At 47.6% G+C, this 21,087-nt stretch overlaps 1 protein-coding gene across 8 annotated transcripts in view; it reads left to right on the forward strand.

The window, feature by feature from the left end:
• The window catches only part of LOC121580924 (E3 ubiquitin-protein ligase RNF220), a 182,613-nt gene that overhangs the window by 126,113 nt on the left and 35,413 nt on the right, over window positions 1-21,087 (forward strand). For 3 of the 8 annotated variants that reach the window (XM_041896123.2, XM_041896122.2, XM_041896127.2), the window contains exons 3-9: window positions 1,447-1,576; window positions 7,676-7,730; window positions 11,097-11,192; window positions 13,637-13,679; window positions 14,589-14,693; window positions 16,323-16,444; window positions 17,260-17,389. In XM_041896123.2, the coding sequence (XP_041752057.1) occupies window positions 1,447-1,576; window positions 7,676-7,730; window positions 11,097-11,192; window positions 13,637-13,679; window positions 14,589-14,693; window positions 16,323-16,444; window positions 17,260-17,389 (681 nt within the window). The remainder of the gene's footprint in view (window positions 1-1,446; window positions 1,577-7,675; window positions 7,731-11,096; window positions 11,193-13,636; window positions 13,680-14,588; window positions 14,694-16,322; window positions 16,445-17,259; window positions 17,390-21,087) is intronic. The other 5 variants (XM_041896125.2, XM_041896128.2, XM_041896126.2 and 2 more) reach the window with 3 other exon arrangements.

The following is a 21,087-nucleotide window of genomic DNA, read 5'->3' on the forward strand; positions in this document are numbered from 1 at the left end:
TCCCGGTAATAGCCCTGTCCAACTGCATTTGCACACAATGGACGAGACACTTGTTGAGGACAGCTTTCGGAGCCATTATCAGGAAGGGTGCTCAGAGTCAAGCACACAAACAGGCAGGACCAAGAAAACCTGCCCTTTTCATAGCCTGTGTGTTTGTGTGTGTGTGTGTGTGTGTGTGTGTGTTTTATTTGTCTGTAGCACCTATTTTATTTTGGTACAATTCTGTTACCTCAAACCCCAAAACCATTTAGCTGTCTTCCTCTCAGTAAAACCCTGATGTCGCCGCGTTCAGACTTGGTGTCATGGGGGCGGATAAGGATAAAAGTGTCCCACTGGCTGTGTGTTCCTGATGTCAGGGCAGACAGACAAGGGGGGCAGGGGGGACAGGGGACAGTGTCTGCCGCCCGCCACCCGCCTGCCTGCCTCTACCTACACTGTTTGTCGCCCTGACAGCCCGCCCCAACAGGATATCCTGTGTCAGGGTAGGCCCATTGTTCCTGGTCTAAGAATAGACCCGTCTGATTGGCCGACTCGGGATCCAAAACAGCAAAGAGACAGAAAATGCGTCCCAAATGGCACCCTATTTCCTATATATTGCACTACTTTTGAGCAGGGTCCTGGTCAAAAGTATTGCACTATATAAGGAATAGGGTACCATTTGGGAATCAGAAAGACAGCATCAGAGAGCAAGGAGGAAGTCCCCTTCATCCAGAGTCACAGACTGAGGATATATTTTTACTAGGAGATGCTTTTAGCCCAGACATCTCCTCTATACCTAGACGTATACACACACTGGAACTCATAATGCACTCCTGTTTCCACACACACACACACACACACACACACACACACACACACACACACACACACACACACACACACACACACGTCACGCAAAGACAATGAACTGGCTCATTACATCATATAGCCTACTGTATGTCCTTCAAGCCCTTATTTGACTTCTCTGTGTTTTAAACATGTGTGCATGAGTGTGTGTACAGTATGCCTTTCCTGTAATATGGTTGAAATGATGTAGAGCCAGAATGTGATCCATGGAGTGTTGCTGGGCTCAATCAGTCGCTCACTCTGTTAGTGTTAATGAGGTAACTGGAGACATGCGTTAGGGCCCAGCGATTCTCAGTCCAGGGAAGTGAAATCTGAGGCACTTAATCCTGCTGCCCCATCCATCCCTCCCGCTTGCCTGAGGGACACGACCCTGTGGACTGATCTCATCCTAGCTTCCCTTGATGTCTCTCTTTCTCCCCTCTCTCTCTTTCTCTCTCTCTCTATCTTTCCTTCCTCCTCTCTATGTCTGTCTTTCTCTCTCTCTCTCTCTCTCTCTCTCTCTCTCTCTCTCTCTCTCTCTCTCTCTCTCTCTCTCTCTCTCTCTCTCTCTCTCTCTCTCTCTCTCTCTCTCTCTCTCTCTCTCTCTCTCCCTTCCTCCAGGTAAGAAGAAGGTGTCTCTGTATGACAGCCAGGCCCCCATCTGTCCTATCTGCCAGGTGCTGCTGCGTCCAGGAGAACTGCAGGACCACATGGAGCAGGAAATGGAGCGCCTCACCCACATGCACCTCAGGTCAGACCCCTCCCATGTTACACCACACTGAGGGGGTACAGCTGTACTCCGGAACCCCTTTATTACAACACTAGGGACATCCCCTCATTTAGGTAGGTCTACACTCCCTGTCCACTCCTCTCTAATCCACATGACAAAACACGTAGAGTAGGTACAGTTGACCCCCACAGCCATGGCATCAGCCATGGTCCTCTGTAGCTCAGCTGGTAGAGCACGGCGCTTGTAACGTCAAGGTAGTGGGTTCGATCCCCGGGACCACCCATACACAAAAAATGTATGCACGCATGACTGTAAGTCGCTTTGGATAAAAGCGTCTGCTAAATGGCATATTACATTACATTTAATACCTGCACCTCTAGTTCATTACACTCTGTAGGGATAAAGATGCACCACTCACTCAAGTATGTTTTCAGATCTACATAATTTGTTATGGCAGGAAGGGACCACATAGACTAAGCTTTTGGAGAGACAAGAGCCCCTCTCCAGCCCCTGGTATTCCCCCTAATATTGTAGTGATACCTGGGCTTTTGGAGGACTTGGTCAGCCAGGAAAACAAATCAACTGCAGAAAGCACTGACAGATGTTCATAAATCTCCTCGTCTTTGACAGAGCTTATCCATGGAAAGATAAGTATGGGAGTAGATCTGGAGGTAGACTTACAGTATCAATGACTTTCTTACTGACTGGGGAGACTTCAGCTAGAGAAAGCAGAGAGATAGGGGTTTACTTCAATAGTCAACCTGGGCTGCGTTCAAAATGGCACCCTATTTACTATATAGTGCACTAATGTACTTTTGACCAATGTCCTACTTTTGACCAAGGCCCATAGGGTTCTGTTTAAAAGTAGTGCACTATATAGGGAACAAGGTGCCTTTTGAGCTGCAGATCCAGGTTTACAATGGGATAAATCAAACCATTAACCCTTGCGATGGGAGGCTGCCATTTGAAATCATATTTCACCTTGATCCCGTGACCGAGCTCTCCCTAAGCACCCTGCTTTATAGCACCACCTATTCACCCACCCAAGGCAAAGAGCTAGGAGCCTCACTCCTTCACTCCTCATGGAAATCAAAGCACATCTTCACTTAGGGTCTGCACTCCCTCCTCCCCTAGCTATCTGAATGAATATTCCCTGTCACCTGCAGCAGTACATGTGTAACACATAGCACCAGAGCCAGCCCAAAAGGCCCGTGGCATGTTCCCCACTGTGCTCTCTCAGTGTGTGTGTGTGTGTGTGTGTGTGTGTGCATGTGTGTGCGTGTGTGTGTGCGTGCGTGTGTGTGTGTGTGTGTGGGCTCCTCTTCTCTCTTCTCCAGACTGAGTGTTATCCATCATTCAGCAGTGAGGAGTTATCATTTAATAATTAATAAAGGGCACCCTCTCCACTCTCCTACCCCTCTTCTGCGGACACGGGGAGCATGCCTGGAGGGCCCTGGTGGTTGATGGCAGCGGTTATTTAAAGAAATGGCGTCATCCTTCCTGGTTTGTCAGGGGCGGACACTGCTGAGTGTCATGGCCCGGTGATTTAGCTTCGCTTGCACCGGTCCCATTAACCCCATTGCTGTTGCCACGTGAATTATGCCTGGATATACCCCGACAACGCACCGCCGTTTAGTTTTGATTTAAGGAATATGGGGGAGGAGAAGGAGAGGTCTTCATAGAGGAAGAGGAGTGAGGGAGGGGGGGGAGTGTCTAGTGCAGAGTGTCCTTGCTCCCAGCAGCCAGTCCAAGTTCTATGTTTAGCTCCAATACAATCACTGCTGGGCTTAATGGGAGAAATGATTTCCGTTAGATGATGAATCTCCGTTCAGACCGTGTTGGAGCTTTAATCTTTTCATGTCTGTGTGAAAAGCGACGTCAGGTAATGGGGTTAGCTAAACTGGTCAGTTAGCGTTTCATAATTTCATTAATGTCTCTCACTGTATAGCCAAAATGTATTTTCAAGATGGATGGTGATCTCTACCTTTGTGTAAACCCTATTCTGCTCTGCTACAATGGCCCTAGCCTGTGGAACCCCATACAAGAGTTGGATTAGAAGGCTATGATAGGACATCCAGACCCATCCACTCATCTGTAAAGAGTATAGTATGTCCTTACAACAGCAGGGAGGTCCTCCCTTCCTCTTCCATCTATTTCTCTCTCTTTCCCTCTCATTTTCTCCCTCTCTCTCTCTCTCTCTCTCTCTCTCTCTCTCTCTCTCTCTCTCTCTCTCTCTCTCTCTCTCTCTCTCTCTCTCTCTCTCTCTCTCTCTCTCTCTCTCTCTCTCTCTCTCTCTCTCTCTCTCTCTCGCCCCACTGTGCTGTCCCATTCCTCCTGCTCTGACACAGTCGCCGGGCGAGGCACCAGCGCTACATTGGGGCACAGATAATTGGAAGTGACATGGCGAATTTGTGGCAATTTGTAGTAAATCTCCCTTTAATGATAACGTTTCATTTTGCACCAAATGAGACTTGAGTGCATGTAAAATGGAGGAGGCTGTTTAAGATGTAACATTAGGCAGATGGTGGGGGCCCTGAGTGGATGTGTGTGAGATTGGGACTAGCTGCCAGAGCCGCTGGCTCCCTAGTGGCCTTGGCCGATGGGGCCGCCTCGCCTCGCTCGTCCTTTTCCTCCACTCCTCATGTATGGAAATGGAAATCTATCATGCCCTTTACACATCAGCCTGCTCACAGGGGCAGAGAAATCTACATATCCCTCCACCCCACCACCCATCCCCTCCACATAATCAATTTGCCTCCAACGGAGCGAGCCAGAGCTGGGTGGCAAACGACACGAAAAGCGAAAAGCAATCTTTATCTCGAGCTTAAAACCCCTTCCTCCCTGACTGGGACTTGGACCATTTTCATCCTCGTTCTTTCTTTCTTTCTTTCTTTCTTTCTTTCTTTCTTTCTTTCTTTCTTTCTTTCTTTCTTTCTTTCTTTCTTTCTTTCTTTCTTTCTTTCTTTCTTTCTTTCTTTCTTTCTTTCTTTCTCTCTCTCCTTCCTTCCTTCCTTCCTTCCTTCTCTCTCTCTCTCCTTCCCTCTTTCTCGCTCTCCTTCCTTTTTTAACTTGGTTTCAGTGGGATGTGTTTGGATAGGTCTGGGAGAGAGGAGTTGCAGAGGAGGTGTAGTGGTTATTCTAAAGACATCCTATCAGGCCCCTGTAGCCAACTGACCGTTGCTAACCCTATCAACCAACAGTCTAGGAGATGAAAGCTTAGCATTCTGCAGAGCTGTCAAAGAGCAGTCAAAGTCATGGGCCGAAACATCAAACATATTCAGTTCACATTAACTTCTACTGCTTTTATGGAGATTTATATGGCCTTGTCTAGAAAAAGAACCCTATTTTTTGGGAAATCTGCTCCACTATTCACATTTATCATTAACAAAACACATTTGAACTCTTGTTTCGGCAACCTCTCTTTCCCCCCTTTTCCCTCCGTCTCTTGTCTATTTTCTTTCCTTGCTTTGTTCCTCATTTCAGAACTATGTCATTGGTTTGACATGACAGGCTGGAAGCTTTTTGCCCAAGCGTTCACATCAAAATTCATTGAAACGGGCACGTGTGAAGAAGCCGCAAGAAGCCGCACCTGCACTCCTTCCCCATCCACCCCCTCTCTCTCTCTGTATTCTTTCATCTCTCCTCTCTCTCACTCCTTTCTGTCACCTCACTGTCACTGTGACAACAGCACCCCAATGTTGAATCTCCTTGTTGTCGCTCCCTATCTGATGCCAGCCGCCAACAACAAGTCAGTTTTTGTTATTGTTTCTATGGAGTTTTGAGGTAATAAAGGGTGCTCTTCCTTTCAAGTCCTTCCAAGTGTGTAATATACACAAATACAACTTTTCCACTATGCTTGTGTAGGCTCCTACTAGGCCGAGTCTTTAAACTAATCAGACATGGTGGACGTCCTCTCAACCCTCAGCCACTAAAACCTTTGACCTGTGTTAGTAAGTACCATACTCCCACTCCCTCTCCATCCCCTCGGTGGGTCTCTCTGCCTGGCCAGTGTGACCGGGGTCTCTCTTCCAGATTGATGGTGCAGTACATTAGTTACAGTGCTCTGAAAGCAGGCCCTCCTGTACTGTCTGTCGGACCAGAGTGGAGGGATAAGATGAGTGTGACACAGCCAGCACAGACACAGATAGAGACACAGCCCAAACAATGCTGCCTCCCTCCCTACCTGCCTGTTTCCCTCCCTCCCTACCTGCCTGTTTCCCTGCCTGCCTGCCTGGCTGGTGGATTTATGATGGCGGTGAGTGCGTTTATTATCTCACAAACAGTACAGAGCCTGTGTGGCGATTTATCCCCTTTCAAGGTCCAGCCCTGATTTGTGTTGGCAGATCAATCACTAGTGCCTCCACAGAGGGGCGAGGGGCGGGGACAAGGCTTATTACCTGAAAAGGGAGGCAGGATGAGTGGTTGAACCCACCCTCACTTGCCATTCATTACACCCATACACCCATCTCTGGTTGCCTAACCGACCGGAACCTCAACCAATGGCCACGTTAGGATCAGAAAGATAAGTATTTATTATTTTGGAGATTTGATTGTAAATCAACTAATCTCTACTTCCTGTTTACCTTAGTTGGTCTCCTTAGTTTCCTTGATTCCTTCCTGTAACACCTTGTCTGTAACCTCCTGTGTGAGGCCGCGCCCCTCCACCCCTCCTTCCCTCTCCAGCCGTCCACTCCGGGGATACGCTCGCCTGCCAAATCACGTTGTCGGATTAGGACCTGGGCAAATTCAATTTCAGCGCCTTGCCAAAGCCGCTCTGAATCTGTGACTGCGCGTGGGACACAAAGCGAACATGACATGGGTGACTTTTTTTGTCACTTCGACCTGGTGCATCATTTGTGAGGCTCATAAAAATGTATCCGTGTCGCAGTGAAAGGAGGAGATAGGGAGGAGGAGCGAAAGAAAGAAAGACTGAAATGGAGATGGAGGAAGAGAAGCTAGACAGCGAAAGTAACAAAACAGAAGATAGGGGAAAAAATGAACACAAAATAAAAAATAAAATGAATGCCAAGAGGAGAGCCCCAGCCAGCCTATTCATGCACAGGAAGGAGGAGAGGGAATGAGGAATATTCACGTCTCAGGGAGAGATCTGATTTGATATGTCTCTCCCCATTGTCGACGGATGCTTTAGCCGGCCCGTTTAATATTTCTGGCCTTGTAATCAGTCATCTTCAATCCTCAATGTCGATGAGGCTGTGATTTGATGTAGCCCCCGCTAGTCAGACTCTGGGGAGTGCAGCCCCTCCCCCCTCTCTACCTACCCCCTTTCGCTCTATCCCTCTCTCCTCTCCTCCGCCTCTTTAATACAATGTTTACAAGCCAGCGCATTGTCCTCAACATATTTCAAAGTCCTAAGTGCCCGGGGCGTTTCACTGACAAATCAAATAACAGCAAAATCATTTATTTCCTGCTCCTACCACTGGCTCAGCGATGGTGGTTAGGAGAGGAGGAGAGGAGGAGAGGAGGAGAGGAGGAGAGGAGGAGGAGAGGAGAGAAGGCGAGGAAGAGAGGGGTTAAAGGGGTGGATTGGAGCATCCAAGAGAATGATTACTTCAATAAAAAAAATTATATCCCAAATCTACTTAGCAGTCGTACTTTGAGCTGTAATTGTTTCAGATACAGCATGGCCCAAGGGTGGGCAGATTGAGTGGCACAGGGGGAGAAAGGGGAGGGTAGGCGGGTTTGAATCTTGCAGACGATTAAAAGTGTGATTTGTGTTTCTCGGTGACTGAGTGACCATTTGAGCTGTCCCCTGGGTATTACGTTTGTCTGAGTGAGTGAGGGGAGAAACAGTGATGTCTTTCTGTCTGTGTGACTTTAAGCAGAATTGAGTGTTGAAAGAAGGGCGTCATCTGCACAGAGACAGAGGACTGAGGTGTCACCTGAGGGGATACTGAGAATAATATCACTTATATTAGGACAGACGCAGACCTACAGAGAGAGCGGTATAAGAACATCCTAGAAAGACATGTGACCTCAATCAAAAACATATCTATCTCGAAGTGCATCTCCCATTTGAATGGAAACACCCAAACCCACCCATACTGTAAAAATACAAATCCAATAACCTGTTTAAATCGGTCTCTCCCATCTCTCCTACAGTAAGAACCCATCACACGGACACAAGGATGGCAGTGTGGTTCCAGGAACTCCTAAGGTAAGAGGACCTCAGAGACGTTCATGATAAACCAGCAGAATCTCTCTCAGACTCCACAGCCCCAATAAGACCATTATTGTTCCACTGACCAGCTCCCTGACCAGAATTATCTTCCTCTGAACTATCTGAGCCTTATTAGGCTACTGTACTTTAGGTCTAGATCTCTGTTCCACTGAGAGGAAACCAGCGGAGCTCGACAAGGCAGTGTCTTAAGGAGAGGCAGTGTCTGGAAGGAAGGGTGTTAAGCTAGCTACTACTGTCTCAGGAGGCAGTGTCCATGCTCCAGCAAGCAGGGGAGAGGGGAATGGAGGAAGCGGCCATAGATGCACTTCCTATGGTTTCATGGCTGTCTGAGTCCTCATTAAAAAGCAGATCCAAGAGACCCTGGACAGAGCAGTTTCTGTGAACACCCAATAAGAACCAAAGGATATGGAGACAAAGGACTCTGTAAGACCAAGGACTTAAAAAGGGACTCTAACTGGGTCTATCTCCTCAGTACAATGCAGTGTTTCAAAGTGTTGACTTTGAGACACACTCCAAGCCACATAGCATTCCTGTAGTCCATTGGGACAGGGTATGTCTCTCTTATGACAGGTTAATAAGAGGTTTAATTCATGTTCTCTCAATGTTGCCACATTTAGCTCTGACAGGCAGGGGCACTGTTCTTCAGGACCCTCAGTGGATGTGTTGAGTGAAGGGAGAGAGAGAGTGAGAAAAAGAGAGGGAAAGAGAGAGGGAGAAAGAGACAGAGAGAGTCAGTGACAGAAAGATAAAAATATATATTAGTTTTTTTAAGGTGTAGTCTGGAGCAGGGCCAAGCAGCAGCCAGCCACAGTTGGCACAGAGGGAGAGCTTGATCGTCCCTCTGATATTAAAGGTAAGATTTGCTGATGGCATGTGTCCCCGCTGAGGGTAAAGATACTATGAAGGATGTCTGTCTCTTAATGATCACTGTACCTGTCTGGTAAAAGGGGACCTTTAATATCCTTAACATCTCCAAAGACACGCTTTAATGTGCTCAACAGTGTTTCCTCTACTCTTCATTCAACTGCCATTTCGGAGGACATTTACTGGGTTGAGATGAAATGGATGAACTTGATACAAATATTTAATAGAGATTGGAGACAGGTCTTTACATATTATTATGCAAGCTCGGAGGCTCACCGTGCCTCACTACTACCTTCTGGTGATGCCTGGTTCAGAGTTAGACAGACTAGGGGCTAGGGGAGAGTCAGACAGACAGGAGCTGGGGGAGAATCAGACAGACAGGGGCTGGAGGAGAGTCAGACAGAGGGGTTGGGGAGAGTCAGACAGACAGGGGCTAGGGGAGAGTCAGACAAAAAGGGGCTGGGGAGTCAGACAGACAGGGGCTGGGGGAGAGACAGACAGACAGGGGCTGGGGGAGAGTCAGACAGACTGGGGCTGGGGAGTCAGACAGACAGGGGCTGGGGGAGAGACAGACAGACAGGGGCTGGGGGAGAGACAGACAGACAGGGGTTGGGGAGAGTCAGACACAGGGGTTGGGAGAGAGTCAGACAGATAGGGGCTAGGGGATAGTCAGACAGACAGGGACTGGGGGAGAGACAGACAGACAGGGGCTGGGGAGAGTCAGACAGACAGGGGCTGGGGGAGAGTCAGACAGATAGGGATTGAGGGAGAGTCAGACAGACAGGGGCTAGGGGAGAGTCAGACAGACAGGGGCTGGGGGAGAGTCAGACAGATAGGGATTGAGGGAGAGTCAGACAGACAGGGGCTAGGGGAGAGTCAGACAGACAGGGGCTGGGGAGAGACAGAAAGACAGGGGCTGGGGAGAGTCAGACACAGGGGTTGGGGGAGAGTCAGACAGATAGGGATTGAGGGAGAGTCAGACAGACAGGGGCTAGGGGAGAGTCAGACAGACAGGGGTTGAGGGAGAGTCAGACAGACAGTGGCTGGGGAGAGTCAGACAGACGGGCTGGGGGAGAGTCAGACAGACAGGGGCTGGGGGAGAGTCAGAAAGACAGGGGGTTGGGGGAGAGTCAGACAGACAGGGGCTGGGGGAGAGTCAGAAAGACAGGGGCTGGGGGAGAGTCAGACAGACAGGGGTTGGGGGAGAGTCAGACAGACAGGGGCTGGGGAGAGTCAGACAGACAGGGGCTAGGGGAGAGTCAGACAGACGGGGGTTGGGGGAGAGTCAGACAGACAGGGGCTGGGGAGAGTCAGACAGACAGGGGCTGGAGGTGAGTCAGACAGACAGGGGCTGGGGGAGAGACAGAGACAGGGGTTGGGGAACAGGAGTCATCGTGGTTTGGTGGGAAAAGTGAGAGTAAGGGAACAGGGAATGAACAGGGACCGGGGTGAGGGGAACAGAACATGCCATCTGAGCGAGGCGTGACTGAGCATTCCCCAGTAGGTGCTTAGTATTCTGTCACACCGTGTGAAAAATGAAGAAGCTGGTTGGGGATCACAGGGGCTGCTGCTTCCTGTGCCCAGTCTGCCTTCCAGACCTTCCAGACCTGCCTACCGGTTCTAAAGGGGATTAACCTCACCCTCTTCACAGCTGCCACAACGGCCACCCGCACCCTCTCAACCACGCCATCGCCATAGCGACTTCATGCCAGCCCTGTGCCTCTTAATCCTCGGGTCAGGGGGCAACGGTACAGCAAGGCAAGATGAGGCGAGATGAACATGTTAACTAACATGGCACCTCCTGTATCTAACGCTGGTTTCAATCTGTTAATTAGTCAACACATTACAAACTATTACACTCAAGTAAAATAACAAGTAGTAGTTGATATCAGAAGTTTGTGCTAATTGACGCATAGGGATTAAAAAATGCAACATTATATTATGTTGTATATTAGGTAACAATTCCAGTTACATCAATTAATAAAAGCCACATAAATAAACAGCAGTTCCGTGATCTTGCCGTCCTGAAGCATAAAAAGCCATGCATATTGCTTAATTTACTGTCCCGGCACTAGGGGTCTGCCATTTCTCACATATTAATATTACATTATAGTTGTCGGCCACTTAAGCCCCTGCTCTCTCCTCTCTCCTTGATTAATAGGAACACATTGTAAATACAAATATTTCATAGCAGCCTCGTAAAGAGCTGGATCTCAGTCAACTCTGCCCTGTAAAGTAAGCACTATTTCCCCTTCCCCCCTCTTTCTGCCTTTTCCCCATGTTCATTTGGGAAATAAACTCAATTAAGTTTGTCAGTGGGACAGGTCTGTAATGTCGGACGCTCGTCGGAGGCTGTCAGAAGAGGTTTATAGATGACCAAAGTGTCCTGTAATGTTGGCTAGTGTCCTCCTCTCCTCCACTGCAGCATTCCCCCTCTTCTCTTCCTCTCACAACAACTGTCCTGCTCTTTCTCCTCAGTCCATGCTGTTGTCAGTGCACATCAAACGCGAGGGAGAGTCACCGGTGGTCTCCCCTCTCTCTTCTGAAGATGCCCACCACTCCGACAGATACCAGGTGAGCTGCCTGCTCTGTGCGCATGCCTGTAGAAACAGGGTGCGTTCCAAACGGCACCCTATGCCCTATAGTTTTGACCAGAGCTCTAGTTAAAAGTAGTACACGATGTAGGGAATAGGGTGCTAATTGGGATGCAAGCCAGGATGTTGCTCTTGGCCCACATATTAAGCATCATAAATCCATTATCATATCCTGTCACATGACAAAAAAACATGGATGAAAGACACTATGAAATGTACTTCTGGGAAAATAAAAGGAAAAGTCGAAGGAAGAACAGTAATGGAAGTGCAACATACAAAAAGTACCCTGCTACTCTGTTAGTGAGGTTAAACTGATTCACATTAGGCAAACTCACAGGTGCCCTACTGCGGCGATGGTCGAGATGACGTTGAGGTGGTAATTTGTTGTTTTAGTGTTGAACACATAGCATTGACTCAGCCAATAATCTGGCTCTCACATCTTATCATAGAGTGGATCAGGCATCAGCCCAGCTGCCTACCTCCCTCTATCCTCCCTGATTGTGTCCCAAATGGCACCCAATTTCCTATATAGTGCGCAACTTTTGACCAGGGCCCATAGGTAGTGCACTATATAGGGAATAAGGTGTCATTTGGAATGCGCCCCTCAAACCTCCCACTATCTCTGGCAAAGATTTGCCCAGGCTGTAATGTGTTTCCCTGTTCAGATAGGTAATCATCCACAATTTACCTCAAGCAATGCTCTTATGCTCCCTAAGCCTGGATGGTATCTCTTCTGGTCCACTGCGTCCTTGACATGTTTCCCACCTCATTCTGCTGGAGGCCTCACCACTACAGATAGGCCACGTCCCAATCAGCACCCTACTCCCCACACAGTGCACTACTTTTGATCAGACCCCTATGGGCCCTGGTCAAATGTAGTGTAGGGAATAGGGTGCCATTTTGGACGCAAACATAGATTAGTTAGGATTAAACTGCCTCATACAGCACAGTGTTTTAACCTAAGCTATAAGGTTATGATGGAGCTTCTTTCTTTTTCTTTTTTATCTAAAAGTTTGGTATTTCAAACTCATACGGCAGTGATTTATTATTTGGGTTAAGTGTTTTTTTCCCTTATACCATAAAGTAAGAGCTATTAAGTGTAAGCCATCATATCCATACATTGACACGCCTATTAAAGGGGCTGTGTTTAAAGTATTTATTTTCATTAGTAGAGCTGCTGCTGAAACCATTTCATGCAAATGATTAAACAGATACTTTTCCCCCGTTAAATGTTCGATTTCTTTCTTTCTTTTTTTGTAACATGAGCTATCATGTGGTTGTGTAAGCCATTTAGATAGTTTGCATCCAAAATGGCACCCTATTCCCTGTATAGTGCGCTATATTTGACCAGAGCCCTATGAGCCCTGGTCAAAAGTAGTGCACTAAATATGGAATAGGGTGTCATTTGGGACACACATAGTGGATCATCATATCATGGGCAGGTTGGATAAAAGCACCACTCAAGTTTCAGTGTAAGAGTCCTGTCTGGTATATGATGGACGATCCACTTGCTAGGAGTTTGAACTTGTGCCCACACTCTGTGCCCATGTCAATGAGTGGGCATCCATCCATTGCCCTCACTGGCCCTGCTGATGTCAGCACATAGCCTACACACTCTGGAAGAGAGGGGAGAAGAAAGATAGGTGGTCCCACTTAACCCATATCTTAGTGGTATTCACAATCACTGATCATGCCTGTCAGTTTAAAACAAGTTGAGATGGGGAGAATTCATAGCCTATTTCTTATGTCACTTTCATATGATGAGGAAATTACGAAACACTCATTTTCAGAAAATGAAATAAAAAGTTTGTACTATTAGTATTGACTGCAAAAAAAAAACTACGTTTAGATATGATGCATGAAACTAGTTTACCCTACAAGTTGCTTGAGACAAACTTGAATCAATCTTAAAATCTCATGTCAAGTTAACTTCCATTGAAGTCACTGTATTACGTACTGCTGCTCTCTAGTGGCCAATGGTGGAACAACACCGGGCGTCCTCTGAACTTTCACTCCTATGTTTGGTCACATGATACGCGCCAAGCCAACATGGCGACGGCGATTAACAAAGCGGCTTTGTAGGCGCAACATTCAATCCTTTGGCATCCTTATAAAATTATTGATACAAAAGTGTATTCATGGTGCTGTGTACTACCGGGAGGCCTAAATGATAGACGTGTAAAAGTGAGTTTGTCGTCTTGAAAAGGCTTTGAACAAAAACTTGACGACCCTGTTATGGAAGAGAGCATACAGCCCATAAGAGAAGTAGGTTTTTGTTTACTATCGAGCTTTAGCTTGCAGGGCACACTGTAGAATCCAAAGCAATCCAGCCATGAACTGCTACTAATATATCTATAAACATTATAAATTCAAAGGTCCATATCTAATGCATATTTTGTGTGTTTCCTTTCTTCCTACCTGTAGACATTTTTACGAGTGCGAGCAAATAGGCAAACGCGACTGAATGGTATGTATACATTTCATTTTTCTTTTAAAGTTCCTCATTCTTTTTCATAAACATCTTACACATAATTTTTTTTATACATTTCTGGTACAACATCCTGTAGAATTACTGCATAAATATTGATGAAGCTAGGTATGATATCTTCATCTGCAACTTCTCACAGCCAACTTGTATGCAATGACATGATTGGAGCCTAGCATCATTTTCTTGGTGAAAATGGTACAATAATCTTCTGAAATAATGCCAATGGCTTGTGGAATGATTTAGGCTATTTCCTAAAACAAGATATGTCCCTATCAAATAATCTTATATTCATATTTATTGAGGAGCCTATGATTGTCATAAAACAGTTTTATTTTATACTTTTTTATACATTACACTACTGAAAACACAGATTGCTCAACCAAATATCACCCACAGTTGGTGGAATTGTCAATCAAAGTTGAAGCAGCAAGCAATTGGGGAGGCGAATGTGCATCTTCAGAGTGTGAGAACAGGTTCATAGCACAGGTCTGGATGGACCGACTGACAGAGAGAGTGTGGGTCTGTGGACCCTTGACCAGGCTGTGTTTGGTTTGACCACACATTTCTACCCTGCATAGCCATAACCTTGGCTCTGCCATCGATATAACACATTATGGTTAAGTATAGCCAGAGGCCCATGTTGAACAAAGCCCTGTGTGGCCTTGCTGACAGCCCCTTCACACTGTGGACCAGCTCCAGGCTGTAGCCTACATTACAGCCGCAGAGCCTGCCCCTTGTTGCCCCACTGAGTGTGATTTCAGGGCTGGCTGGTGGGGGGGTCGGGAGCACTGGCTGCCCCTGTGTGTCTCCGTCCCTGCTTTCCCCTTGACCTAGCGCCTACACGAGCAGAGGATCTATTAACCCTTGACCTTCTTGATATGTTAACAGTCGATGACCTCTGCTGGTGCAGGCGCTACACCAAGGAAAGTGTCAAAAGTGCTCCCCTTGGACTGCACAATGGAGGCCCCCTTGCCCCCTGCTGCATTCGCCACGGTAAGAGCCTGCCCCCACGTCTCCTCCCCAACATCCCCTCTGTCAGCCAGCGGGCCCAGGCTCCCTCCCTGCCTCCATTGGCATTTGCATCAGCCTCGGCAGCAGCCTCAGTGCTGCTATGAAAAGAAACGGTGCCGACTTTGTTTAAACTCAAGCCTCCATTAATGTCTATTACCTCTCATGTGGAACCTGAATGATTCTGAGGGGGAAGCGGGGGGATGGGGTGGGGGACAAATCGTGCCGTGCCTAATTAATCGGCCCTTTCTGTCTGCGTTTAATGAAGCCCTACTCGATTACCATCACCCGTTCCCTGGCCTGGGAGAGAGATTATGAGGAGCTGTCCCAATCTCCCCAAAGTTATGGTGCGTTGTCCTTTCTCCTCTCACTGTCCCTCCTCGGGTCCCCCTTGGCCCCTTTCGTATCACAGCCACCTAAAAATTAATGTCCCCGGACGCCATTTGCAGTTAAGAAAAAGCGACAAAGACTTACGGCGCAATGGCCGCTGTTCTGCTGTGTTAAATTTCAAATTATGTGGTGGGGGAGTCGTTGAGACTAGGGCTGTAGAAGGATTGTTGAGTCACGTGACCTAGACCTACAGTAGACCATCTTTATCCATCCTATAGCGAGAGAAGGAACCAAGTTTAGGCCTATCGTCTCCTTAAACAATGTTAGTTTCTATGAGGAGAGTGAATTACTATATCCTGTGGAGAAAGAGGAGGAACCTTCTCCATGTTTAGCTTCTCCCCAAACACTGGTTGAAGAGAATAGATTGCCCTCTCTCATGGCATGGTGTTAGAACATTAGACTCGTTTCCTGGACCAAGTGGGACATCTCAGAGTAAGAGTGCTGGTCCAGGTTCTCCCTGACCATGTCGTCTTATTCATTTTGATCTAAAATGCTAAACTGATTCTAAATCAGCTCTCCTACTCTGAGATGTGTTATGAATGCGGGCCCTGACGTTAGACTAGTTGTGGCACTGAGGATGATTGTCACGGCTGCCTCTCCACTCGCTGTTGTAATTCCTGATCTTCCGGTACCAGGCTAAACGCTGTGGCATCGTCTAGGAGATCTGGGGCGCATCGTTTCCCCTCCACTCCGCTGACCCGCGTTATTGCCAGCGAGGCAGCAAACTTCTCTGACATGTTGTGAATGCCAATAGCGTTCACCGCTGCTCTTCTGCCCAGCAGAGGCGAGAGACACACAGGACACAGCTGGAGGAAAGTGGAGATCGAAAAACCCCAATAGACTACCATGAATTTACAGTGTATTTTTGGTCCATGTCAAATGCAATACCGGTTGCAATATTAAAAGATAGCCTTGTTGTGGCAGAGGCATTCTGCTGGGCTGTATTGCCTGCTATGAGCCTGTTATCCACACTGACAGGGGGTTTAATTTGAACATTCGGTTGATTCTGTTTTTTGGATTGCGTCCTCTTTTACTGCATTTCAACCAATCATGTCATTGTAGCCAAATCGCTGTCTGCTGAAGTCAATTGACTTTTTTTAACCTACCGATGTGATATTTTAGGACGGCGCTTAAAATAGAGAAATAGAAAAAAACTAAGTCCCAGATTGTCATGTATGTTTTCATGTTTCTAACCACCTCTTCCTCTTTTTCTTTGTGTTTCAGCCCGGATTGGGAAGATGAAGCGCCGGAAGCCAGAGGATGGGCAGGTATGTCCACTGTGCAGCGCGCCGCTGGCAGGGACAGAGGAGGAAATGAGTAGGCATGTGGAACAATGTCTGTTCAAGGTAGCCTCACGTCCCTACCTGTACCCTCAGCCTCGAGCCTCTAGTCAACCAATTACCATATCTCTAGTCGCTAGTCACCACCACGCTATCTAGTGTCTATCCACTATGCTCCCTCTCTTTCCCCTGGATCTGGCACAGCCGAGACACTACTTAGAAATGACATAGACATGACATAGATATGACAGACTCAGAACACATGGAAACAGTAGCCACCAGGGCTTCGTTGTCTGACAAGCTCTTCTTTTACTTGTCCACCAAGCACTGAATCTAGCTTACTCCAGTCTCAAGCTTTATGCTGATGACTTAGTTAGATAGTACCAGTTAGATGTTCAACTGAAAGAATCATTAGTCTAGCAATACACCTCTCTCTCCTGTCCAATAGTTAGCCCACCTCTCTCTCCTGTAGGAGCATCTTCTTCCTCTGAATCTCTGCTTCCTAAATAGAATAGATGGCAAGTGAGGCCTCCTGACCAACTCTTTAAAGATTCATGCTCACTCTCATTGTAACCACTTCTCCTTCGCTCACAGAATATAATTTATTTATTTATATTAATCATGCTCTCATAAACCAAATCTTACAGATTAATTAGTTGTAGTTTTACTAACACATATTGTGCATCATAGCTAGTTTTGTATGAATTAAAATGTTTAAATAAAAAATATCCAATATTTTTATGATAATGAAAGAATACTGATCATTTTCTATTTAACATTTTGATTATTTCTGACAAATTCTGACATAGGAGAACTTGTCTTTTTCGACTCCAATCCCTACCCTGTGTCTGGTTCAGTGTTGACTGTCTTTGTTCTCTCAGAGGGAGGGTGCATTTGCTGAGGATGACTCTGCAGACATGGATGGAGAGAACGGGACCCGCTTCGAGGAGTACGAGTGGTGCGGCCAGAAGAGGGTCAGAGCTACCACCCTGCTGGAAGGAGGCTTCAGAGGTACACTATACACTACATCCCAATGGACCAGATCAAAAGTAGTGCACTATAAAGGGAATAAGTGCCAATTGGGACGCAGATCTATTTTTCACTCTAAGAAAATCACTACTTTGGTTCTGATATTAAAATAACAAAACATTGGTGCAACATTTGAGCATTAACAAAGTGTTTTAGGGTAGTTGAAAGTATCATAATGATAAGAGTCTAAACCCAGTGCACCAAAATGCCTTCCACCACACAACAGGACCCACTCTGAACAACATTCCCCGCTAGTCACAATTCCCCTTCAGTATAACAACAGGTTGAGTCTGTGTATCATTGCCTTTTAAAAGGACATGGCTGGGTGCAGAGAGGCTAACATGCCCAGGGCTGTAGCCGAACATGGTGGACAGCTCTGGCTCTGTTTTCCAAATGACACCCTATTCCATACGTAGTGCACTACTACATAGTGCACCCTATGGACTCTGGACAAAAGTAGCGCACTGAGTAGGGTGCCATTTGGGACACACAACATCTGTCTCCAGCTGCAGTGTGGGGCCATGTGGCCCCGGTCCAGACAGGGGCCAGCCCAGTCTGGCCCTGGCCCCAGCCCTTTAGGAGGGAAAGGAAAACACATTTAGCTGTGCAATTGACCCGTCTGAACCCGTAAGGAGTGGTGTGTGGAAGGGAAATGGGCCAGTGACCCCCCCCAGGTTCCCCTCAGCCAAGCAATGCAATTATAGCCCTAGACCTAAAGCTGCCCACTAGGGACCATATGCTGCTCTCTCCTTCTCTCTCACATTCTCTCCATCTCACTCTCTCTCCCTCTGAAACTTATCTTATCTTATGGGAGGGCTAGAATTGAATATCAAATCCATTATCAGTAATCATTGACAACGAGACATCATTGGGATATTGACTGGAATGCTCAATAACCTGTAAGTTATCTCTTTTTAATTTCCCACTCCAATACAGTGACTTTCAAACGTAGGCTGTCAGCCAACGCAGAGAATACATTTGGCTCGTGATTTAGATGCTGATGAATTGATCCAACCTAGCCACTGTGTGCTCACCTACATGATTTGTGAATATTTAGAAGGCCATTGGTCCGTGATCAATAGCTAGTGTAGTCCGCTTGATTGGACAAGTGTATGATTTGGCTGTAGGTCAGCGTTCATTATCTCATGTCCAACAGACAGGCCTTTGCTTCACTGCAAGAGAGAGCTATGAAAATGAATTGGCCACAGGTCCTCATGGTGTGTGTCTACACATCACAGGAAAGCAAAGAGTTCTCGTCTTCTCTAAGGGCCTCTTTAAAACTCTCAAAGTCGCTAAACCCCCCCAAGTCCCCAAATTCGATCCAGGCGGTAAAACTGCATTACAAAGCCCAATAAGACGTGTGCCTTTTGGCCCCTCTCTCTCGCTACAAACCCGACCAGACAGACATCAACGGCCTACAGATCAATTTGAAATCTCGACTGAACCTCCTGAGCAGGAGGCTGTCCGGCCGTCTGTCTGTCCATTCATCTAATGAGCAGCAGACCCCTTCTGGCCGGCTGTGATAGCCCGGCGTCCTGTGATGTGACACAGATAAGGGCTGGTCAAAGCCAGAGGTGCTTTCCGCTGCTCCAGCCGGCCTGGGGAGACCACTTGAAAGTAACCCCCCTGGAAGCTCAGATGGTGGATTTGCCTTGAAAGCTTTGCTGCAGTCAGCCATGGTTCAATGGGCCCAGCCAGGCAGAATCCACCATCCACCCAGCCCGGGGGGGGGGGTGGTTGATGCGGGTAGGAGAGACGGAGACGAGGGGCTTCAATGGGATAAGAGAGGCCTATCCTCTGTGAGCCACCAGCACCACCACTGCCACCTCTCCCTTTTGAGGGGAGGGAAGAAAGGCAAAGGGAAGCCCTTTAAACACCACAGAAAAGGCGACGCCCGGGAGAGAGCGAGAGGAAAATCGAACAGGATCACTTTCTGCTTGAGACATGTGGGGCCCAGCCCTCACCTGGTCCTCCTGTGTACATGGCTTATGAGGACCTGGGAGAAAAGCACTAAAGGCTGATGTATTTAGGAAGAGGGTCAGATCTGATCCCAGCAGTCTGATAGTGAAGACCAAGGCCAAGTGGGCCGATCCTGGGAGAGAGTATTTGGGTCGGCTGACTGAAGATGGCAGCGGGGACAGAAGGCACTCTCTGCTTTGTAAACAGGCTTCAAAGATGGCGGCCATCTTTATTCCATCTCTGTCCCATCATCTCTCCAGACGTGTCCTGTAAATGCCAGCGAGATATCATGGATATGACCAGAGCCGACTGGGGAGGGCTGATAAGGGCTATAAGCACCATGGCAACCGGGTGTTATTGGTCAGGCTGTCTCATGTTGATTGGTCCCTTGACCCTCCCTCGCCACTCGCTCAGAACCTTAGCGTTGTCTCTGTCTCATCTCCAGGTGGTGGTGGTGACATATGGAGATAGGTGTTGCGTGTCACAGTCAGGTCTGTGTTACACAGGGAAGAACACATGTATTTTACATGTTCAAGTCATTGAGATGCACAAGATTGGTTAGGATAATGAGTGTGGAGGATATGCGAGGGACGGGTGCCATTTAGGTGCACTTGTGTGTGTCGGTGTGCACGGACATGTGTGTCTGTGTGTATATTGATCCTGGATGATCTGCCAGAAGGAGGGGCAAAAAGGGAGCAGCCTATCCCCTGGGGTCGGAGAGAGAGAGATGGAGGGAGAGAGGGAGCGCGTGCAGCGGCGTGCATAATGTGACTGAAAGGCAGTTATAGTGGCGCTGACCTTTTCAGGGGAGATTAGATTGCCTGCCAAGACTGGTTAAAGGGAGAGATGGGGCCTGAACTGAGCTGAGCAGCATGACCAGACCAGGCTGGCCAGCCCAACAGCATCACTACGTCCTAAATGGCACCCTATTCCCTATTTAGTGCACTATTTTTGACCATGGCCCATAAGCCTCTGGTAAGAAGTAGTGCACTTTAATAGTGAACGGAGTGGCATTTGGAACGCTGCCCATTACTTCCGACTGCTGTAGTCCTCATCCTCCTCCTCCTCTGCTCATGGGACATCAACCTGGTCTGACTTTGGACAATCCAATTTCAGCCGAACGGTTCGGCTACATGCCACTTGCTTTTACAGCATCCACTCGTTTTAGTTTCTATCAGTCAACTATCAGTGTGATGGGGATCTTGTTTTTCCTACTTGTCTTTATAGTCTTCTTCCACACTTACCGCTGTGGTGAATTGAGATTGAACTGGATCGAATGCAGCAGTTGTAGGCAGTCCATCCTTGTCGGTTCCAGTTGGGGGAAGTATATTTGAGATAAATATTTCTCCATGTCCCACTGGGTTTTGGGTTTAAGGCTAATCCTTCCTAGTAACACTTAGCAGTGGAAAGCACACTTCTTAGGGGCTGCAGCCTTGTCAGTGGGTGGGTCTCTCCTCAGCCAGAGAGCCACCACACCACAGCCTTTTGAAAATCAATGCTGTGCTGCTCTGCCTCTGTCCCTCCCATCCCCTCCTCCCATCTCCTGGCCCCAATCCCAGCCATGCATCGCTAACTAGCCGCAGGATCCATACCCTGATCAATTGATTGAATTAACAGTGATTTTTGGTTCCTTCCAACCCTCCGCCACTTTCTCCTCCCCAATATGCCTGGCCAGCGGCCGCCATTAGTGGTCGGGACGGAGGGACAATCTATTTATTTAT

Source organism: Coregonus clupeaformis, chromosome 14, assembly GCF_020615455.1.
Source record: "Coregonus clupeaformis isolate EN_2021a chromosome 14, ASM2061545v1, whole genome shotgun sequence".
NCBI lineage: Eukaryota > Metazoa > Chordata > Actinopteri > Salmoniformes > Salmonidae > Coregonus > Coregonus clupeaformis.